Source organism: Echiichthys vipera, assembly GCF_963691815.1.
Source record: "Echiichthys vipera genome assembly, chromosome: 17".
Taxonomy (NCBI): domain Eukaryota; kingdom Metazoa; phylum Chordata; class Actinopteri; order Perciformes; family Trachinidae; genus Echiichthys; species Echiichthys vipera.
Genome location: NC_139842.1, coordinates 1,781,362 through 1,806,368, shown reverse-complemented (window position 1 = coordinate 1,806,368; position 25,007 = coordinate 1,781,362). Strand labels below are relative to the sequence as shown.

Genomic DNA, 25,007 nt, shown 5'->3' with positions numbered 1-25,007 from the left:
CCAGGTTGGTCAGACCCGGCCCAGTAGCTCCAGGAGACCGGAGTCTGTTTGAGCCTGTTTGAACCCGTCCCCTCCAGAAAATCACAGCATCAAAACAAGGATTAGAGGAGTTTGACTGACAGTTAGCGTTAGCCGTTAGCGTTAGCCGTTCCAGCTAAGTGCAGATGAAAGTGATGTTAGCATCAAGGAGCAGCGTAGCCATGTGGGCGTGCGTTTGAATGGCGTTCCTCTCCTTTCTCTCAGTCCATGGAGTGAATGCTCGGCCTATAGTGACTCTGGTTGTTGCCCGTCTCCGCTCACTCAGCTGCTGGGACAAAGAACGCCCCCTTCACTGAGGCTCCCAAGCAGCTGCACGATTGGCTAACTCCATTTCACCAAACGCCAACCTACAGTAGCTGCACCCAACAACAGACAACCCTGGCAAAACCACCACAAAAAGATGCAAAATGACTAAAAGTAGCGGTTCCTTCTTGGCTCGTGCGTTACACACAAACCGAGCCGCAAACATATCTTTAGGGTAAATGGGTGAAAACGGTGTCTTCTCTAATAGTCGTTAATGGGATGGGGATGCCAACGTTTGACTCCTAAATGAATTAAAGGGCGCCCTCCCACTGTGCCTCCGTCCCGTGCCCCAGCACGTTCCACTGCTAAAGTCTGGTTCTTTTGACCAGTGTGAGTGCAACCGTACCACGTCTAGGAGCGGCACGCTTGCCGTCCACGGGCCGTTTGGGAGAGGTGGGCTATAGTAAAGCACGTTTGCACGTGTACGAGCACGAGCGTGAGCATGAGGCCTACAGCGGCTCTGAGGTCATTTCCTGTGCGTCTGTTGGGACGTAGAAAAAAGAAGGAGGGACCATGCACGGACATTTCAAACAATGGCGGTGAAAGGTTCACGTTGGTGTGATGCGGAGGTGGAGTGTTTACTGCAGATTTGGTCGATGAAAAGATTCAAAAACAGTCGACAAGACGCACAAAAACTCCGAGGTCTACGGAAAGATCTGGAAACAAAGCCACGCATCGCCATGACGTCATCAATGCGTGTGACGTGTTACGGCGTGATGACGTATAGGCAGCAAGAAGCATTCTCCGAGGCCCAGGTAGTGTGAGTACAAACGGGCCTGGAGGGGGGGACAAGGACCCTAAAGCACGGGGCACGGGACAGAGGCACAGTGGGAGGGCGCCCTACGTTGGTGGTTTTGTTTGGAATAACACGGTTAAGGAGTTCAAACACTGACTTCATCATCACGCTGATTTATGGTGTTTTCTTTCACACCGCGGCGACGGATGAAGCTCTAACGTCTGTTGTTTGTGTGTAATAATGTTTCTCTCACTCACGTTTACAGTCTGTTGTCATGGTTTCCTCCTGATTTTAATGACAAACGTATTTAATCCCGTATTGTTTCTCTTTCACTACTTTACCTGCGTATTTTTGTAACTGTGTGTTACTCTGACAAACCATCACCATGGCAACTGTTAAAGGGAATGTGTTTATGTATTAAATCCTAATTTAAGTCCAAACTGTGTGTGTTTGTGTTCTAAAGTCTGTTTTTTTATTCAATAATCCACGACGGAAGGATATAATCTACTTTGACACGATCTGAAGTCTTTTATTTAACCTTTAGAGTCAAAATGTTTTATTGGACTTAATCTTAATAATAAAAATACTCTTAAAGTATCAAATTAAGTCAAATAAAATATATAAATGAATGAAAATAATACATCAAAGTTTGGGGGAAGACGCAAAGAGGAAATAAATAATGAATCAATCTATAAATGGATGAATAAAAAATAAATGTATCAAATAAATATAAATAAATAAATGAAAAATAAATACAGGTACAAATGTAAATAAGTTATAGTTTTAATTTAACTATTTTATTAGCAGTAGTTATATTTTATTTATATATATTTGTCTTTTTAATCTTGTCTTCTATTCAGATATTTTATTATTATTTTTGAATTATGTTTAAAAATGTTTTTATTGTGGTTTCATCTTTTTTAATCTCTTATCTTGTTTTAAGTCTTTTTATTTAACTATTAATATAATTAATAATACGTTATAGTTTTGACTTTAATATTATCTTTTATTTGACTAATTATTATGAACCTATTATAATTAATGTGATCAGTCAATATTAAATATTAAATATATCAATAAATATATAAATAAATGTAAATGTAAATATACAAATGAGTAAACAAATTTAAAATAAATAAAATAATTCCTTTAAAAACATTTTTAAATGGACTAAGTTGACTAATTGATAAACTATTAAAGTCAATATTAAATATTAAATATATACAATAAATATATAAATAAATGTAGATTTTAATATACAAATGAGTCAAGTAAAATAAACCGTCAACATTATAATAAATGAGGCAATAAATAATTAAATAAATGTTAATATAAGTTCACAAATTAGTCAATAAATGAAATCATTAAAATTGGGAAGTAAAAGAAGTAATTTTAAAAATAAAAAAACAACTATAGATAGATAGATAATTACTTTATTATTATAACTTATTAACAAACCCAATAAAAATACAAAAAAACGTCAGAATGTGTTTTGACCTTATTTATATTTTTCAGTATTTATTTAATAATCATATTTCTGTATTTCACACGTTTTTAACTTTGCTCACTAATGCATATTTTTATTAATTTACTCACTAATGTATATTTATTTAATTTACTCACTAATGCATATTTTTATTAATTTACTCACTAATGTATATTTATTTAATTTACTCACTAATGTATATTTATTTAATTTACTCACTAATGTTAAATATATATATATATATGTATATTTATTTAATTTACTCACTAATGCATATTTTTATTAATTTACTCACTAATGTATATTTATTTAATTTACTCACTAATGCATATTTATTTAATTTACTCACTAATGTATATTTATTTAATTTACTCACTAATGTATATTTATTTAATTTACTCACTAATGCATATTTATTTAATTTACTCACTAATGTATATTTATTTAATTTACTCACTAATGTATATTTATTTAATTTACTCACTAATGCATATTTTTATTAATTTACTCACTAATGTATATTTATTTAATTTACTCACTAATGTATATTTATTTAATTTACTCACTAATGTTAAATATATATATATATATGTATATTTATTTAATTTACTCACTAATGCATATTTATTTAATTTGCTCACTAATGTATATTTATTTAATTTACTCACTAATGTTAAATATATATATATATATGTATATTTATTTAATTTACTCACTAATGTATATTTATTTAATTTACTCACTAATGTATATTTATTTAATTTACTCACTAATGTTAAATATATATATATATATGTATATTTATTTAATTTACTCACTAATGCATATTTATTTAATTTGCTCACTAATGTTAAATATATATATATATATATGTATATTTATTTAATTTGGTCACTAATGTTAAATATATATATATGTATTTATTTAATTTGCTCACTAATGTTAAATATATATATATATATGTATATTTATTTAATTTGCTCACTAATGTTAAATATATATATATGTATATTTATTTAATTTGCTCACTAATGTTAAATATATATATATGTATATTTATTTAATTTGCTCACTAATGTATATTTATATATATATTTATGTAATTTACTCAGTAATGTATATATATGTATATATATATACATATACATATATATGTATATATATATGTATATTTATATGTATATGTATATATATATGTATATTTATGTAACCCAGCTTTGTGTCTGCCCTTATTTAGACTCGTTCTGCAGGCGGCAAACCTGCATTTACATACAGAGCGAAACGACATCTCCACCAATCAGAGCGCAGCATTTCGCAAACAAGCGCTGTGATTGGCTGCGGCTGTTAGAAGGCGGGATCTTCAACGCACTGGAAGCTTCAGCCTCCATTTTAAAGCGAGCGGAGTTAGAGCGAAGAAACCGGAACTTATGCGGGGGTTGCCTTCAAAATAAAAGCATGTAATTGATTGAGATTAGCTTTTTAAGGTAATGTGTTTGCAAATCAGATGTTTATATTTGCATCTGTGTTAAAAAACATGTGTTTGAATAGTTTTATATTTTAATTAATACAAGACAGAGTCCGAAATTGCTTCCTCCGGGTAGGGAATGAGTCCTGACCCCGAGTGAAGGAGTTCAAGTCCCTCGGGATCATGTTCAGGAGTGAGGGGACGATGGAGCGTGAGTTTGGCCGGAGAATCAGAGCAGCGGGGGCGGAGCTGCAGTCGCTCTACCGCACCGTTGTGACGCAAAGAGAGCTGAGGAAGACAAAGCTCTGGATCTACCGCTCAGTCCTGGTTCCTACCCTCACCTGTGGTCATGAAAGCTGGGTCAGGACCCACAGAACCAGGTCCAGGTCCAAGTGTGTGAAATGTGTTTCCTCAGGAGGGGGGCTGGAGTCTCCCTTAGAGAGAGGGGGAGAAGTTCAGCATCCGTGAGGAACTCGGAGTAGAGCCGCTGCTCCTTTGCGTTGAAAGGAGCCAGTTGAGGTGGTTCAGGATCATCTGGTCTGGATGAACCCTGGGCGCCTCCCTAGGGAGGTGTTCCAGGCACGTCCAGCTGGGAGGAGGCCTCGGGGAAGACCCAGGACCAGGTGGAGAGATTAGATCTCCACACTGGCCTGGGAACGCCTCAGGATCCCCCAGTTAGAGCTGGTTAATGTGGCCCGGGAAAGGGAAGTTTGGGGTCCCCTGCTGGAGCTGCTGCCCCTGAGACCCGACCCCGGATAAGAGGCTGAAGATGAGATGAGATATATATATATTCTGTTTTATGTTTTACCAAACACAGAGTATATCATGTGTCTATATTGTTGTTGAAAGGGTTGTTTGTATAGCTGGAGTTTGGACGGTGTGACGTCAAACACGTGACGGCTGAAACCGCACTTGAATAAAAGGTTCCCCCTGGACTCAGGTGACAAAAAAAGTTGTGTTTCAGGAGCAAACACTGAGGTTACGCGTGGATGAAAGGCCAAAGCGTGCAGAGAAACACGCGCCCTCAAAAATACACGCGTTCGTGTGGACGGCCCCTTCGACTGTATGAAAAATAACGGACGTACGGGTCTGAAAAGTGAAGCTTTAAAAAGCGACTCCACCGAAGTCTGTTTGTATAGAAGTCAATGAGAAAATGAGCCTGGACTTCTCTCTTGATTCATTTCCTCAGTCAACATTTTCCTACTGAGTTTATGTCTCAGTCTTTAGTGTCAAGTCTTCTTCACTACATGTTCATTTAGTAGATTTTGGTCCATTTAGAGTCAAACACACCAGAAAACAGTGACTGTGGACATTAAAAGACAACGAGTGAACATGTTGTCCCCGTGTCTGCGTGGGTTTTCTCCGGGTTCTCCGGTTTCCTCCCACAGTCCAAAGACGTGCAGGTGTTCGGTTCATTGATGACTCTAAATCACCCGTAGGTGTGAATGGTTGTCTGTCTCTGTTCGTCTCTATGTGTCCTGTGATAGACTGGCGTCCTGTCCTGGGTGGATCCGCCTCACGCCCGATGTCAGCTGGGATCGGCTCCAGCCCCCCCGAGACCCCGACAGGGACAAGAGGCTGAAGATGGATGAATGAATGAATGTTTGTCGATCACCTAAAAATCCCTTGATCCCTTGCATCTTGCTAACCAAAACTAGCTTGGTTGAATCTGTAGAATCTTTATTAAAAGCTAGGGGAACAGATTGAAAGTATTACTTTTCCATAAAAAATATATTTAGTCTGAATTAATATTTTAAATGTTTGACTTTCTGTCATGTTGTGTTTCCATGGTAGCAGCCAATAGCGTTGGGCGTTGCCGGTTGCCAGGGTTGTCTGTTGTTGGGTGCAGCTACTGTAGGTTGGCACTGGGTGAAATGGAGTTAGCCAATCCTGCAGCTGCTTGGGAGCCTCAGTGAAGGGGGCGTTCTTTGTCCCAGCAGCTGAGTGAGCGGAGACGGGCAACAACCAGAGTCACTATAGGCCGAGCATTCACTCCATGGACTGAGAGAAAGGAGAGGAACGCCATTCAAACGCAAGCCCACATGGCTACGCTTCTCCTGGATGCTAACATCACTTTCATCTGCACTTAGCTGCAACGGCTAACGGCTAACTGTCAGTCAAACTCCTCCAATCCTTGTTTTGATGCTGTGATTTTCTGGAGGGGACGGGTTCAAACAGGCTCAAACAGACTCCGGTCTCCTGGAGCTACTGGGCCGGGTCTGACCAACCTGGCAACCCGACTGCTCGAATTCTTTTTTGTTGTTGCGACTACGATCTTTACACACTAGATGGAGCCGTTCTGCTCATTCTCCAGATTCAATTTAACTGTTTAATGATTCATTTTTCTTATTATCATTATTATTTGTAGTTTATGATAGTTGTAATAGATAGTTCATTATCATCATCCTATTATTACAATGTAATAGCTTTTCACACATTTTTTTAAACGTGTCATTTACTGCTTTTATTTTGAAAATACCCACCGGATAACACCTACGTCATTTCGCAGCGCTTTAACGGAACCGCTAACACAACTTGCCAACGGCCGCTAGGCGAATACATAACGCGGATTTTTGGGGACATTATGGCGTCTAAAAACCACTGAACACGTTTTGACAATTAAGCGTTTTAATAAGTTGTCGTTTTGTGACGTAGTTTAAGAGTTCTGTGTTTGTTAATAAGTCAGAAGAGTGTCGCACAACAATGCTAGGTCCGTTAGCTCCGGGGGTTGTTGCTAAGTGGTTGCTAGGGAAGTTAGCCGGTTAGCTCATTTCTTCTTGTGTCGCTCATTTCAAAGCCTGTTCGCCGACCTCTGCGGCTGTTTAACGGGTTATAAACGCGCACATTAGGGTGTAGCTTCACCAATGTAACACCTTAAAGATTTAAACTAATATATTTAGTGTGTTTGAAGGTTTTCTGCTGCTCTTTTGTTTTGACAAAGGGAGAGAAGCTGAGTTTCTTGCTGTTTTTTGTGTAGCACCAGTTCACATCTGGTGCTCGGACTGTGGGCTTTTTTTTATGCAACATGGCTCCGCAGAAGCAGAGCTCCTCAGGTGGAAACCACCCGCTGGGGTTCGCTTCTTCTGGGGGGAAAGCCAACGGGTCCTACCACCAGTCTTCCTCCTCTTCCTCCTCCTCCTCCTCTGCAGCCAAGAAGCCCAACATGCAACTCATTCAAGCCGACCACGAGTTGTTCCTGCAGGCCTTCGAGAGTGAGTTACCCGCTGTCAGCATGTTGAATATGGAGGAAAGTGCATTTAAGTACTTTCCAAAAATCAAACTGTTAATGAAGTAGAAGTACTAAAGTATCAGCATCTAAATGCACTTAAAGAACAGCTGCAGGATTGGCAAACTAGTATGTTATTATATCATAATTACTGATAGATTAATGTTAATATCACTTGAAGATGGGGCTGATTTGATTTACTTCCATTCCAAGCAATGGAAATCTAAATGACAGTGGAAATGTCCAACAATTATTAATTTTCTTTACAGCTCAGAGAAGAAATAACTTATTTACTCTCACACCTAATCCATAACCCTTCTAACATCTTTATTAATAATAAATAATAATGTCAGTGCTGTAAAGTAACTAAGTACATTTACTTAAGTACAGTTTTGTGGTTCCACTTTATACTTCTACTCTTCTACAATCTACAAACTCTGCTGTCATCACGTTGAAAATGGTGCAAAGTGCATTAAAGTACTTTCCAAAAATCAAACTGTTACTGAAGTAAAAGTACTAAAGTATCAGCATCAAAATGCACTTAAAGAACAAAAAGTCAAAGTACTCATTATGCAGAATTTCCTATTTCAGAACAGTAGGTTATTATATATTAGTTACTGATAGATTAATGTAAATATCACTTTAATGTTGCAGTTGTACATTTACTTAAGTACAGTTTTGAGGTTCTTCTTTATGCTGCTTTATACGTCTTCTCTGCCACAATCCAGAGGAAATATTGTACTTTTTACTCCACTAGATTTATTTAATAACTTTAGTTATTAGTTATGTCACAGATTCAGAATATTAACACAACATATTACCAACAAATGTAAAACATATTAATGCTGCAGGCCTTCGAGAGTGAGTTACCCGCTGTCAGCAGGTTGAATATGGAGGAAAGTAACTTAAGTACATTAAATAACTTTCAAAGTAAAAGCACAAAAGTATCAGCATCAAAATGTAGTTAAAGAATAAAAAGTCAAAGTACTCATTATGCAGAATTCCCCATTTCAGGATAATATGTTATTTTATCATAATTACTGATAGATTAATGTAAATATAGCTTTAATGTTGCAGTTGATAAAAGTGGGGCTGATTTTATTTACTTTATAAAGTATGTGTATCTTAATCTATAACAATATGTCAGTGCTATAAAGTAACTAAGTACACTTACTTAAGTACTTTACTTTGAGGTACTTGGTCTTACTTGAGTAATTTAATTTCCTGCTACTTTAAACGAGGGATCGACCGATGTGTTTTTTTTAGGGCCGATGCTTTTGACCGATACAGTCTGCCGATTTTCTAGAGGCGATTCTACTTTTTCTCCCTCACTTTGCATCATAAAAATGACACAACGATGAAAACAAACGCAACAAGCCTCTATTTAAGAAAAGGAACATTTATTGAACTTTAAAAAGGCGTCTGCAGCAACACGGAGCTGCGTCTGGACGCCCGTCTGTGAATAACGCCGGGAAAAAACACTGGGCGAACGCAGCAGCACGTATCGACCGATACAGATGCACCTAAATAACACAAATATCAGCCGATACAGATGCACCTAAATAACACAGATATCAGCCGATACAGATGCACCTAAATAACACAAATATCAGCCGATACAGATGCACCTAAATAACACAAATATCAGCCGATACAGATGCACCTAAATAACACAAATATCAGCCGATACAGATGCACCTAAATAACACAAATATCAGCCGATACAGATGCACCTAAATAACACAAATATCAGCCGATACAGATGAACCTAAATAACACAAATATCAGCCGATACAGATGCACCTAAATAACACAAATATCAGCCGATACAGATGCACCTAAATAACACAAATATCAGCCGATACAGATGCACCTAAATAACACAAATATCAGCCGATACAGATGCACCTAAATAACACAAATATCAGCCGATACAGATGCACCTAAATAACACAAATATCAGCCGATACAGATGAACCTAAATAACGCAAATATCAGCCGATACAGATGAACCTAAATAACGCAAATATCAGCCGATACAGATGCACCTAAATAACACAAATATCAGCCGATACAGATGCACCTAAATAACACAGATATCAGCCGATACAGATGCACCTAAATAACACAAATATCAGCCGATACAGATGCACCTAAATAACACAAATATCAGCCGATACAGATGCACCTAAATAACACAGATATCAGCCGATACAGATGCACCTAAATAACACAAATATCAGCCGATACAGATGCACCTAAATAACACAAATATCAGCCGATACAGATGCACCTAAATAACACAAATATCAGCCGATACAGATGCACCTAAATAACACAAATATCAGCCGATACAGATGCACCTAAATAACACAAATATCAGCCGATACAGATGCACCTAAATAACACAGATATCAGCCGATACAGATGCACCTAAATAACACAGATATCAGCCGATACAGATGCACCTAAATAACACAAATATCAGCCGATACAGATGCACCTAAATAACACAAATATCAGCCGATACAGATGCACCTAAATAACACAAATATCAGCCGATACAGATGCACCTAAATAACACAAATATCAGCCGATACAGATGCACCTAAATAACACAGATATCAGCCGATACAGATGCACCTAAATAACACAAATATCAGCCGATACAGATGCACCTAAATAACACAAATATCAGCCGATACAGATGCACCTAAATAACACAAATATCAGCCGATACAGATGAACCTAAATAACACAAATATCAGCCGATACAGATGCACCTAAATAACACAAATATCAGCCGATACAGATGAACCTAAATAACACAGATATCAGCCGATACAGATGCACCTAAATAACACAGATATCAGCCGATACAGATGCACCTAAATAACACAAATATCAGCCGATACAGATGCATCTAAATAACACAAATATCAGCCGATACAGATGCACCTAAATAACACAAATATCAGCCGATACAGATGCATCTAAATAACACAAATATCAGCCGATACAGATGCACCTAAATAACACAGATATCAGCCGATACAGATGCTCCTGAATAACACAAATATCAGCCGATACAGATGCATCTAAATAACACAAATATCAGCCGATACAGATGCACCTAAATAACACAGATATCAGCCGATACAGATGCTCCTGAATAACACAAATATCAGCCGATACAGATGCACCTAAATAACACAAATATCAGCCGATACAGATGCACCTAAATAACACAAATATCAGCCGATACAGATGCATCTAAATAACACAAATATCAGCCGATACAGATGCACCTAAATAACACAAATATCAGCCGATACAGATGCATCTAAATAACACAAATATCAGCCGATACAGATGCATCTAAATAACACAAATATCAGCCGATACAGATGCACCTAAATAACACAAATATCAGCCGATACAGATGCACCTAAATAACACAAATATCAGCCGATACAGATGCACCTAAATAACACAAATATCAGCCGATACAGATGCACCTAAATAACACAAATATCAGCCGATACAGATGCACCTAAATAACACAAATATCAGCCGATACAGATGAACCTAAATAACACAAATATCAGCCGATACAGATGCACCTAAATAACACAAATATCAGCCGATACAGATGAACCTAAATAACACAAATATCAGCCGATACAGATGAACCTAAATAACACAAATATCAGCCGATACAGATGAACCTAAATAACACAAATATCAGCCGATACAGATGAACCTAAATAACAAATATCAGCCGATACAGATGAACCTAAATAACACAAATATCAGCCGATACAGATGCACCTAAATAACACAAATATCAGCCGATACAGATGAACCTAAATAACAAATATCAGCCGATACAGATGCACCTAAATAACACAAATATCAGCCGATACAGATGAACCTAAATAACGCAAATATCAGCCGATACAGATGCACCTAAATAACACAGATATCAGCCGATACAGATGCACCTAAATAACGCAAATATCAGCCGATACAGATGCACCTAAATAACGCAAATATCAGCCGATACAGATGCACCTAAATAACGCAAATATCAGCCGATACAGATGCACCTAAATAACACAAATATCAGCCGATACAGATGCACCTAAATAACACAAATATCAGCCGATACAGATGAACCTAAATAACGCAAATATCAGCCGATACAGATGAACCTAAATAACGCAAATATCAGCCGATACAGATGCACCTAAATAACACAAATATCAGCCGATACAGATGCACCTAAATAACACAGATATCAGCCGATACAGATGCACCTAAATAACACAAATATCAGCCGATACAGATGCACCTAAATAACACAAATATCAGCCGATACAGATGCACCTAAATAACGATGTATTGGTCTATCACTACTTTATACTTCAACACGACATTTCAAAAGGAAATATCGTACTTTTACTACACTACATTTATTTGGTTACTTCACAGATTTCAGACTATTAATAAAACATATCAACAAACTAAACAACATATTGCAGTTGTTGAAGAAGCACTCTGAGCTTTTATTTAAGTGGAAGTAGAAATACCTCACTGTGGAAACACTCTGTTACATTCATTTAAAATGTTACTGAAGTAAAAGTACAAATTGTATAAATCAGATTCTCATTTAGCAGCAAACGTTTGGTGATTTAACTTAATAAATGACTTTGTTCTGATCTTCCAATGCTTTTTTTGAGCGGCTTGACGTTTGTTTAAGGTCCAAAATATCCAAATGAAAGTAATGTGCTGACGATGTGACTGTATTTATCTGCAGAGCCGACCCAAATCTACAGGTTCCTCCGCACCAGGAACTTAATCGCTGTGAGTGAACTTTGAAAAATAGTCACAAGATCAAACTTGACCCTTTGAGATAAGAGGAAATGTTTCTGTGCGTGTTGAAATCCAAGTGTAACCCTCTGTCCGTTATGTTCCAGCCGATATTCCTGCACAGGACGCTCACCTACATGTCACACAGAAACTCAAGGACCAACGTCAAAAGGTAAACAAACCTAATGAAATCCATCTGCTCTCCTAAAAAAGAGGTGGAGTGAAGTTTCTTTGTGTTTCAGGTTTAAAGAACTTTTAAGATCCACAGGAAACTTTGGTTTGTCTCTTTAAAAAGCAGGAAATGTGTTTTCTTTATGTTTTAACCCACACGTCGGCGGCTGACTGGATCAGTTAAAGCTGACGTTTTCAGTTAGGCTGCTTTGCATACAGACGTTACGCACACACACACACACACACACACACACACACACACACACACACACACACACACACACACACACACATACACACATACACACATACACACATACACACACACATGCACATAAAGCAGATGCATGTGGGGCTGCTTGTGGTTCAGGGGAGTGTTACAAACGGCCTTGTCTGGTGTTATTACACGGGTGTTGTGTTAAAAAGCTGCATAATTATGTTCTTATCAGCTGCCCCTCCAGACTAACACTCAAACAGCCTCTAACACTTAAAACTGTCCATTTGCTAAATGTTTTTATACTCTGTGTACGACCTGACAGGAGAATGAGCCATGATACAGCTAAAATAAGGCTGAGTCATGCAAAAATAAAGAACAACAACCGTGATTTACAGTGAAACCGTAGAAAATAAATACAGTGATGCCACTACAGCACGACTAAAAAGATCTTAATCCATCTATTTAAACTTTAAAAAAAGATTTAAACGGCTGTAACTGTGATGTAAAAATAATCATCATTAAAATGAGTTTAGTCGTTTTTATCCCGTCCTTATTTGGACGTAAATCCATCAGACGACTACTTTTCTGCTTGTGTTCAGCGCTTAGGGACTAAAAATGGCAGCCGTTAGTGTGTGTGTGTGTGTGTGTGTGTGTGTGCGTGTCTGTGTGTGTGCGTGTGTGTGTGTGATTCCTGATTTGAAGTGGAGTTTCACTTTCCGCTGCGTTCTTCAGTCACATGAAAACGCTGCCTGTGATTTGACATGAATGAGCTGCACACGGCGACGCTTCAATCATGAACCGACGCACGAATAACGGACATAACGAGTGGATTCAATCAATCAGATCTAATGTTAATGTTATTAAATGTTTAATATCCTTATTTAATCAGACACAAAAGCTGCTTTAGCGTCCAGGCTACAGTCAGAAACGTCTGAGCAGTTTGAATGAAGTTAAATCCAAACCTTTCCTGCACTCTGCCTCACGTCCTGGGTGTTTTATGTATTTAACAGTAATCCAATTAAAGTTAAAAGCAGCAAGCCGACAACACATCAGAGCAGCAGCGCTCATTTTCTCCTGCAGGACGGGGAAATGACGGCTCTCACGTCCTAATCACAGAGAAACGCACCAGGAACGAGTCGAGACCCCTTTAAACGTTCAATCAGTGGCTGTGATGGAATATTACAAATATCAACCGTTGCTTTTTGACGAGTTAGAATTCCGTAACGTAACTTTGACTCGTAATAATCCTAATTTCATACATTTACAGTTAATCTCTCACTGTTCTTAATCTGACTAGTGGAAATGTTTATCTACAGTCGTTCTGCACAGACGTTCAGTTCTGACGCGTTAAAGCTGAGTTATCGATGTGTCTGCTCTGAGTTTCAAACATCTGAAGCACAATCGTAACCAAACAAAGTTAGATTTGCGCCGTAATGCACCAAGTTATCCGCTTTGCCTTGTTGACAGTCAGCCCATCGACAAATAAGATGATGCTGTCGTGTTAAAGGGTTAAAGGGCTTTTGAAAAGAGAAGTTTTTTATTACAGGTCGTTTGTATGATGCAAAGACGTAGTGACGACTTTAAAACTGTTACGTTATTTTATTTAAACGTCTTTATTTCGCTGAAACGAGGAAATGGCGTGAATGTATCGCATCTCTAATAATGATATTTGAGATATCTACTTTTCATTTTATAATTACCGTATTCTCTGCATTATAAGGCGCACCTTCAATGAACGTCTTATTTTGAAACTTTGTTCATATATAAGGAGCACCGCATTATGAGGTGCATAGAACAGACGCTACAGTGGAGGCTGGGGTTACGTTCTGCATCCATTAGATGGAGCTGCGCTAAAGGGAACGTCAGCAAAACAGTCAGGGGAGGTCGTCTTGTTGCTTCCTCCACTTCGGCACCATTGATTGGTTCATGTTCAACTCTCTGGCTGCTGCTCTATTCCCGTGTTCTACTGCGTGACTAATGGCCTTGAGTGGAAACTCTGCGTCGTAAGCGTGTCTCTTAACAGGAGCCATTTTGGGCTCTTTACACAAACACACACATGGAAATGAAACGGCACGCTTCACACAGTCGTATATCTCAACATGCACCGCGCGTTACTTCTTCTACGGGGGAAAATAGAGTCGGCCGCTGCTCACCGTAGTTGGAGACCTGTTGTAGCTCAATATTGGTCCATATATAAGGAGCACCGCATTATAAGGAGCACTGTCGGCTTTTGAGACATTTGAAGGTTTTTAGGTGCAACTTATAGTGCGGAGAATACGGTAATTTAGAATTCAAGTTTAGATGTAAAAAATGTGATGATAGATGTCGTGATGATGTACTTACATAGTTGAAATGATTGTGCTCATTAAAAGTGTCATATACATTTATATATATACATTTTCAACATGTGGAAATTCACTTCTTTATTCTTGTGAGAAATAAATAAACGGATTAAATTAAAGATATTTGTACCTAAATCATCTTCATCTGGGCATAATGTAATTCCTACACGTGGAAATATAATTATAATGTGTCCAAACTGCTTTCACCGACCCCTTAAATCAGCATTTTAACGAGGACTGTAATTTCCGTAGTTTTCTCGGCGCAGCTTGTTTCTGGAGGTAAAAGTTAATCCTGCAGCGCGTCGCTCCGTCTGTAAGGATGTTTAAAGGGGGACCCCGCTCAGCCTCCCAGGTGTTTTCACTTACGGCGGCTCATTAAACTTCCGCTCAGGTTCGAGCAGAGCGAGGGGAACTATGTGAGCTCCCTGAACTCTGCGCACTAATGGCTCCGCAAACCCCACGGACACGCTGCAGATTTGAGCCAGGTGGGCATGCTTTACATTCAAGTTCCAGCTCAAAGCGGCACGAGGGGCTTCTGCACATCCAGCATCAGTACACACTCTGTACTGTTTAAGGATCTCAGGTTGTATTTGTATTTATTTACGGCGCACTCCCACTGTGCCTCCGTCCCGTGCCCAAACACACTTCACAGCTAAAGTCTGGTTCCTTTGACCAGTGTGAGTGCAACCGTACGGCGCCTAGGAGCGGCACGCTTGCCGTCCACGGCCCGTTTGGGAGAGGTGGGCTTTAGTAAAGCACGTTTGCACGTGTACGAGCATGAGCGTGCGCACGTGTACGAGCACGAGCGTGTGCACGTGTACGAGCACGAGCGTTACCTTAAACTGAAGCTTAAACTGAAAAAAGAGCATAATTACCTGATTTGATCATTTTGTTTACTCCACATTTTTATTATTGTTTGTTTTTAACAAACGTACGGTGTCCTCGAGTGCTTAGAAAGGCGCCTATAAATCAAATGTATTATTATTATTATTATTATAAAAGTAAAAACAAGACACTTTCAGCAAATTCAGCAAAACAACTATAAGTGATGTTGACTTAAATCAAGAAACCAAAACGTTCTCATTGAATATTTTACTTTTATTAACTTTGCAATACAGTTGCTTAATTCAACATCCAAAAATTCATTATATTGATATATATTTATATATTATATTAACTGAAAATAACAGCAAACCTCTGCAGCAGCATGAGAAGAGTCCCTACACACACAACAAAGCATCATCAGCGTAGTTAGTGAACCCAGAGTTTATTAAAGAGTGTTTTAAAGACTTACCTACTGGCCCCTGTACCAGCTCCTCTCATAGTAAAGTCCATTACAGTGGATTACCAAAGTCAATCCCAAAGGAAGGAGCCCATTGGTGCTTTGTTGTGTGTGTAGGGACTCTTCTCATGCTGCTGCAGAGGTTTGCTGTTATTTGCAGCAGCATTAGTGGTTAAAAAAGACCATTGAATGCCTTCACCGTGCTGCCCCGAGCTAAACAAAACTGTCTCCATGGATTATTTGATGAATGTACGTGCTGAAAAAAAACCACGGGATGCTTTTACGCTGAAGGCAAACACACTGGAGAAGATTGATCTGTCTCTGTACAGTTACGTGTTGCTCTGCCTGGAGGTCAGTGTTGGATGGTGGCCGTGCTGCTGTTGTTGTTGTTGTTGTTGTTGTTGTTGTTGTTGTTGACCCCTGCCGTTTGTCTGCACGCACAGGAAAAGCTCCAAGGTCGACAATCTGTTGTTCAAAGTGGAAAAGATGAGAGGCGAACAGGAGACTCACAGGTAAAAACAAACAAACCTGATGTTTCACAGTTATCTGATGATTTATTTATCTCCTTTCTTCTTAACAAAGACGAAACCCTGAAACTGTGTAACACTTTATTAATGTGGAGATTTAAGATATTAATGATAGAGGCATATCTGTAACTTAAAAACCTTCTTTACCGAACAAAAAACTTCTAGAAATGGTGTCATAAATCTTTTATTTTGAATTATTCTTATTTAAATGTTGGGCAGTTGTTTGAATCTAGAACTGGTTGACAAGACATTAAGCTTTTTTTATTTGTTGTATTTTACTTTTTTAACCTGGCTTTAAATTATAAATTTATTTTGTTTTTACATATTTTTCTCTGCCTGTTGATTCATGTACTCGCCTCGAGTGAAACTGAGTGTTTGTTCCTTTAAAACCGGTTTTAAAGTTGTTGTTTTTCCACAGTTTGGCCTCAAACCTGCAGCTCACCTTCACTGGCTTCTTTCACAAAGCTGGTAAGTTTCGTCCTTTGGCTGTTTTTGATTTTAGACGCCGTCTTTGCACCGATTCAAGGATTCTTAGAGCGCACTCACACTGTGAGTGCGTCCCGTGCCCCGTGCTTTAGGGTCCTTGTCCCCCCCTCCAGGCCCGTTTGCACTCACACTACCTGGGCCTCGGAGAATGCTTCTTGCTGCCTATACGTCATCACGCCGTAACACGTCACACGCATTGATGACGTCATGGCGATGCGTGGCTTTGTTTCTAGATCTTTCCGTAGACCTCAGAGTTTTTGTGCGTCTTGTCGACTGTTTTTGAATCTTTTCATCGACCAAATCTGCAGTAAACACTCCACCTCCGCATCACACCAACGTGAACCTTTCACCGCCATTGTTTGAAATGTCCGCGCATGGTCCCTCCTTCTTTTTTCTACGTCCCAACAGGCGCACAGGAAATGACCTCAGAACCGCCGTAGGCCTCGTGCTCGTACACGTGCGCACGCTCGTACACGTGCAAACGTGCTTTACTAAAGCCCACCTCTCCCAAACGGGCCGTGGACGGCCAGCTGGCCGCAGTTATGTGTGGAGCGGTTGCACTCACACTGGTCAAACGCACTAGGCTTGACCCGAAAAACCTGTTTTGGCGCGGGACGAAAGGACAGTGTGAGTGCGCCCTTACAGGAAGTCTTTTGTGTTCTCAGGGAAGCCGTCTCAGGACAGTGAGAACGAGCAGAACTCTGTGTCTCTGGAGGTGCTGCTGGTCAAAGTCTGTCACAAGAAGAGGAAGGTGTGTGTGCGTGCGTGCATGCGTTTATATCTTTCCCAGGTGTCTGAATGAATGCCTTACATGAGACCTGTCTTCTCTGTTGTCCAGGATGTGAGCTGTCCGGTGAAGCAGGTCCCCACAGGGAAGAAGCAGGTTCCTCTGAACCCAGACACGAGCGCCAGCGTCTCGGCCAAGCCGGGCTCCTTCCCCTTGGTGCTGGTTCCGAGCAGCGAGTTTGAACCCAGCAACTCTCACATGGTCAAGTCCTACTCACTGCTCTTCAGGGTGTCGAGGCCCGGATGTCCCCGTACTCAGATCAACGGCCTGGTGAACGGAGAGAACCACCACAGCAGAGGTGAGCGGAGACTAAAGATTGCTCTGGTTTATGTCAACATGGGTCTTATTTGTTAAATCAGTGATAACATTGTACTCACGAGGTTCAAGGCTCACGTGCAGCAGCTTCTCTTTACTCACCTGGAAGAGAAAATGAAGGACAATGTTAAACTTAACAAACATCCGTCCGTCTTAGTTTACAGGCTTCAATCTTGGGCTGCGTACAAGGGACAAGCGTTTTAAGTCGGTCCAACATTCAAATACTATTTTCCTCGGCCCTTCTCACTCCTCTACTTCTGCCGCCCGTGCTCAGACCCCATCTTTGAACTCTGACTTCATTTTGATAAATTTTACATGATTGCAACGCTAGACAGACAGACAGACAGGCATTGTCATGGCTGATAATTATAAAACTATCTATAAGTCAGATTTAGTGTAGCAGGAAAACTAGTGGAACAAAGAGCTGTGATTATATGAAAATAAAGGTAATGTTGACTCACCACCCGGCCACAGCTCTTGCTTCCTGCGAGCAGCTCTCTTGGACGAGTGACTCTTCTGGAAAGAACTCCGGCGTAGCTTGTTGTTCCGAAACCGCTCTCCGACGTGGTCGTTCAGTTTGAAAAGGTGTTTATACAGAGAAGAGCGTTCTCTCAGTATTTTTGTCTTCCAAAATGTCTGCCGTCTTCCTCGTGGCGTGTCTGATCCGGACCCCCCCCCCCATCCCCAAACTACTGCCCGCCTAAACCGTGCCTGCATCTAAAAAAGACATTTCTCAGAATAAACCAAGTTATATCATCGCGACGCCTCTTGATGCTTGTTTTCTGAACGCCAAAGACTTTTTACGCAGGACGGGAAACGGCACATTTAACAACCTGAGACCAACAGCAACAAAATTATCGACTTGATTGCGTCAAAATCATGAGAAACTCTGCGATAAACTGTCCTGAATATCATCAACATTTTAAGCTTTGAGTTTGGCCGTAACCTGGTGAGTGCAGTGTTAATGTAAGGGCGAGAAATGTTGATGTGATTAAGCAAATTCTTCTGTCGATCAAAAAGTGTTCATGCCAAAGCTTTGTCTCAGATTTCACAGAGGAAGTGGTAAACAGGAAGAGGAGGAGCTCCTCTCTCAGGGAGGAGGGAGAAACCACATTTGTGGCTCAGATGACTGTCTTTGATAAAAACAGGTGACACACACACACACACACACACACACACACACACACACACACACACACACACACACACACACACACACACACACACACACACACACACACACACACACACACACACACACACACACACACACACACACACACACACTTGTTGTAAAGTCAAGTGTGCGGCAGAATGAAGACGTGAGGAACTGTTGTTGTGCTCCTTATGTTCAGACGTCTGCAGCTGTTGGACGGGGAGTACGAGGTGTCTATGCAAGAGATGGAGGAGTGTCCCGTCAACAAGAAGAGGGCAACCTGGGAGACCATCCTGGACGGAAAGGTGTGTATGCGTGTGTGTCTAGATCACAGGTGTGACAGAAGCATCACCTGTCTGTAAAAGCTGATCTGACGTCAGATAAAAAGGCCGGATAAATAAAAAAAACACTGAGGAGCTGCAGAGTTTAATCAAAGCGTAACCGTCACTGAACGTTTACTGACAACGTCTCTGTGTGTCACCGTCTGCTGGACATTTTCATAATCAAGGAGCAGATGGAACCGGTACAGAGACTCATCTCAGTGTCGGATAAACAGCGACGTCCGTGGTCAAAACGCGGGTTTGGAGCGGATCTGTCAGTATCTACGGATGTTTTCAGTCATGCACCGATATGAAAACTGCTTTTTACAGAACATTTAATCCAGAAAACCACGTTAAGGGTGATTTATAGTGCAAATGTTTCCTTATTCTTTATTAACTCAGGACTTATGAGTTGACAATGTAATATTTAATTTATAGTAATGTTAAATAATCTTAAATTAACTTATTTGTTTAGAATAATCGGCCTCTAAAATCTTAAATCGGCTGTTCTTTACTTCAAAGTGCTCGAGTTTTACTCATTAAACGTTGCATGAACTGTTTATTATTTCTAGAAAAAGCATCAAATTCAATTCAACAAACTAATGAATCATCAGATTTTATCATTTAATCAAAACATTCTCTCATAAAACGGATGTAATTGTGTAAACGCACTTGTTTGTTGTTATGTAACTGAACACAGTTATCTGTATGTTGTCGTACTCTGTCAGGTGAGACGTGCAGGAATCCATAAATCTTAGTTTCATATGTTTAATGAGTGAACTGATCCGTTCTCCTTCTGCAGCGTTTGCCTCCCTTTGAGAGCTTCTCTCAGGGTCCCACCCTGCAGTTCACTCTGCGCTGGACCAGCGACTCCTCCGACCGCTCCACTGCACCCGTGGCTAAACCTCTGGCCACCCGCAACTCTGACACCAACCAGGACCCCAGACCCAGCGCCCAGAGAGCCACGCACGCTCTCGGTGAGCAACACACACACATTCAGAGTTTAAGCGACGGAACGAGGGGGGGTGGTGGTGGTGGGAGGGACCGAGGTTCTTTATGAAAGCTGTGACATGTTGTAAATCAAATACATTTTCTCTTAATACGTAACGAGTCGGCACTAAAGTCTGGTGATGCTACAGAGTCTGGATCCTTTGGCGCTGGTGTTTGTTCATTAACCGTGACTTTGGTTTCCCCCCCTCTGGTGCCGCAGCGGTGAAAGAGTCCATCAGCGCCGACGTGCAAACCCGAAGAGAGCTGATCTCCGCTGAGCCCCGACAGAAGCTGCGCATCTTCTACCAGGTCAGCCTCCGCCTTTTACTGTAGTCTGTTTCATTTGTGCCGTTAGAAGTTTGGTTTCAGAGCGTTTATAAAAAGCTCCTTTGCTGCTGGTGACTGGTGCGAAAAGCGCTGATAGCGAGCGAGATTTAACGGCGAGCCGGCGGCAAGTTGAAGTAACGACAAGTGATCTGTAACACTTAAAATTAACTCATAGTTTGAAGTACGGCTCCAACTAATGACCATTTTCAATTAATTTGTCGATCATTTTCTCAAAATCGATTTGTTGTTTGATCTAAAAGTTGTCGGAAAATTGTGAAATCTGAATAAAAAGGCGTGGATCAGTGTTTCCTAAAGCCTTAGACGACGTCCTCACATGTTTTGTTTTGTCCACAACTCAAATCTAAAATCATTTTAACGTAACAGAGGAAAGAAACCAGGAAACATTCACATTCAAGAAGCTCAAATCATGTTTTCACTCCAAACAATCAAAGAGATTTCCAGCATGTTTTCGTCCAAGGTCTCAGTTCGTGCTTTACTCACGTCTGTGGCGACTCCTCTGGTGCGTCGGCTCCTTTAAAATCCAACGTCTCGTTTTGTTTTATCAAAATAAAATGAACAAACTAAATCAAATCACTGAGATGATTCAGAAGCTTTCAGAGGTTGAGAGCTGACTCATCTGCTCCTCAGCCTCAAATCGTCCACACCTGTCTCTGTTAATTGGAGCTGGAGCATTGTGGGGATTGGAGTCCTTACAGAGAACACCAGCAGGCGGCAGCATGACAAAACCGAACCTGGCTCCAACAGAGAGTCATGTCTGAACCTCCCAGGGTTGGAACTCTTCCTCGTATTTCTGCGATTCATCGTGTCGCAAACACGAAGACGCCGACTGAGGCCTAAAGATTAAAGACGGACTTGGAGCCACATGAAGAGCGTTGTTACGTTTGTTTGTTGTCGTTTGTTTCACCGCGTCTGTTTTTCTGTCCAGTTCCAGTACAACAACAACACGCGGCAGCAGACGGAGGCCAGAGACGACCTCCACTGTCCCTGGTGTACGCTCAACTGCAGGAAGCTCTACAGTCTGATCAAGCACCTCAAACTGTCTCACTCCCGCTTCATCTTCAACTACGTGGTGAGACTCCTCCTCAGACCCAGCTACAAACCTCCACCCCTCCTGACACAGGACGAACCGGAGCTCTAAAGAGATTTAAACGTTAAGATTTTAGGACGTGGTTGAAAAGAACTCCCAAGCATCTTGAGTCGTAGCTGTGTCGGTTTTATTCACTCGATATTTTCTCCTGATCTCCCGCAGCCTCATCCCAAAGGAGCCAAGATCGAGGTCTCCATCAACGAGTGTTACGACGGTTCTTATGCAGGGAACCCTCAGGACATCCACAACCAGCCGGGCTACGCCTTCAGCAGGAACGGGCCGGTCAAGAGGACCGCCGTCACCCACATCGTCGTCTGCAGGTATCACTTATCACCGCCGACGACTCCTGAGGATTGTCTGAACGTGTCGTCTTTGAATATACAAACAGAACGTTCCCTGAAGGTTTCTTTAAGAGATCATCTTTAGGGAACGTTCCCCGAAGGTTGATCTTAAGGGTTTGTAAATGTAATCTTTGGGGAACGTTCCCTGAAGGCTCTGTTCTCGGTCGCTCATCCTCGCCCCGTCTGTTTTCTGTCCAGACCCAAGAGGACGAAGGCGAGTCTGTCGGAGTTCCTGGAGCCGGAGGATGGAGATCAGGAGCAGCCGATCATCAGCGGACACAACCGCCTCTACTTCCACAGCGACAGCTGCGTGCCGCTTCGGCCGCAGGAGATGGAGGTGGACAGCGAGGACGAGAGGGACCCCGACTGGCTCAAAGAGAAGACGGCCAAGGTTGGTTCACGATACAGGAACGGTTCTGTTCCTGCACCGGTGTCGCTTCAGTCTCTGACTCTCTCTGCTCTCACTGCAGCAAATCGAGGACTTCACTGACGTCAACGAGGGGGAGAAGGAGATCATGAAGCTGTGGAACCTCCACGTCATGAAGCACGGGTGCGTATGACCACGCAAATCCACTATTCAGGCACACAGCGTCTTAAATAACATCTGATTTACGAGCTGAAGTTTTACAGAAATCAAACTTAAATGAACTGAATTTCTGTGCACGTAAACCAATGAACCAATCCACTCATCACCTCTTCTGCCCCCCCCCTTCCCCCCTCCAGCTTCATAGCCGACAACCAGATGAACGAGTCCTGCCTGGTGTTTGCCGACCACCACGGCGTCCACATGGTCAAAAACAACCTCTGCCGCAACTTCCTGCTGCACCTGATCAGCATGCACGACTTCAACCTGGTCACCACGCAGACCATCGACCAGGCCATGGCCCGCCTCCGCCTGCTGCAGAGCCAGGGCGCTCAGAGGGACAAAGGCGGGGCGCAGGAGGAGGAGGAGGAGGACGAGGAGGACTGGGAGACGGCCGCCGAGTCCCAGCCGGAGCTGGATCCAGACCCAGATCTGGAGTACACGCCCTGTAACGACGAGGCGAGCAACGGCTGCCTGGAGAACGGCGGCCAGCAGCAGCAGCAGCAGCGGGAGGGGAGCGGAGTCTCTGGTTCTGGTTCTGGTTCTGGTTCGGTTTCAAACTGATTTAAAGTCGGTCGGAGCAGAAGAGACGGGGAGAACAAAGGCGACAGACAAACAGGTGTTAAACACACACACAGGTTACTGCAGGGATTCTGTTCTCAAGAGCAGGTCGCATCAGAAACAACGTTCTTCATCCAAGACACTCTTTCATTCCTCTCTTCTTCTTCTTCATCCTTTCTTCATTTCCAGCCTTTGATCTGGATCCGCTTCCTCACGTCAGATTCCTTTTGTTCACAATCTTTTTTTTTTTTTTTGTCTTCCTCCAATCAGTGACGCCGCACTCGGCTCCACCAAAGGCTTTTCTTTTTTTTACGTGTGCATTCAGTGACAGGGTTATGGGTCCGATCAGGTCTCAGGGTGTCCAACCTGGCCTCTACGGGTCCAATGTGGTCTGTGGGTATCTAACCGGGCCTCTGTGTGTCTGATCAGGATCCAAGGAATCAGATCATGTCTTCAGGCATCTGGTGTGGTCTCCAGGTGTCCGATCAGGTCTCTGGGACTCTGATCATGTCCCCAGGTGTCTGATCAGGTCTCTGGGACTCTGATCATGTCTCCAGGTGTCCGATCAGGTCTCTGGGACTCTGATCATGTCCCCAGGTGTCTGATCAGGTCTCTGGGACTCTGATCATGTCTCCAGGTGTCTGATCAGGTCTCTGGGACTCTGATCATGTCTCCAGGTGTCTGATCAGGTCTCTGGGACTCTGATCATGTCTCCAGGTGTCTGATCAGGTCTCTGGGACTCTGATCATGTCTCCAGGTGTCTGATCAGGTCTCTGGGACTCTGATCATGTCCCCAGGTGTCTGATCAGGTCTCTGGGACTCTGATCATGTCCCCAGGTGTCTGATCAGGTCTCTGGGACTCTGATCATGTCCCCAGGTGTCTGATCAGGTCTCTGGGACTCTGATCATGTCTCCAGGTGTCCGATCAGGTCTCTGGGACTCTGATCATGTCTCCAGGTGTCCGATCAGGTCTCTGGGACCCTGATCATGTCTCCAGGTGTCCGATCAGGTCTCTGGGACCCTGATCATGTCTCCAGGTGTCCGATCAGGTCTCTGGGACCCTGATCATGTCCCCAGGTGTCTGATCAGGTCTCTGGGACTCTGATCATGTCCCCAGGTGTCTGATCAGGTCTCTGGGACTCTGATCATGTCTCCAGGTGTCTGATCAGGTCTCTGGGACTCTGATCATGTCTCCAGGTGTCTGATCAGGTCTGAAGGACTCTGATAAAGTGTCCAGGACTCCCGTCAGTCCTCTGAGTGTCTGATCTAGTTTGTAATTAAGTCTTCAGGTCTCTGATTAGGTCTCGATGTCCCCACGTCTCTGTCACCTCGGACCTTCTCCCTCAGTGTATATGGATATTTATTAA

At 41.7% G+C, this 25,007-nt stretch overlaps 1 protein-coding gene across 1 annotated transcript; it reads left to right on the top strand.

The window, feature by feature from the left end:
- Positions 1 to 6,578: 6,578 nt before the first annotated feature.
- On the top strand, positions 6,579 to 24,311 carry LOC310959350 (polycomb protein suz12-B-like). Its single transcript, XM_083930656.1, has 16 exons — positions 6,579 to 7,241; positions 12,075 to 12,121; positions 12,235 to 12,299; positions 16,583 to 16,651; positions 17,085 to 17,134; positions 17,818 to 17,903; positions 17,991 to 18,237; positions 19,300 to 19,402; positions 19,610 to 19,715; positions 20,533 to 20,707; positions 20,941 to 21,029; positions 21,994 to 22,137; positions 22,318 to 22,475; positions 22,695 to 22,887; positions 22,967 to 23,046; positions 23,220 to 24,311. Exons 1-16 carry the CDS (start codon positions 7,055 to 7,057, stop codon positions 23,641 to 23,643), a joined length of 2,223 nt encoding a protein of 740 aa, XP_083786782.1. The 5' UTR covers positions 6,579 to 7,054; the 3' UTR covers positions 23,644 to 24,311.
- The last annotated feature ends 696 nt before the right edge of the window (positions 24,312 to 25,007 follow it).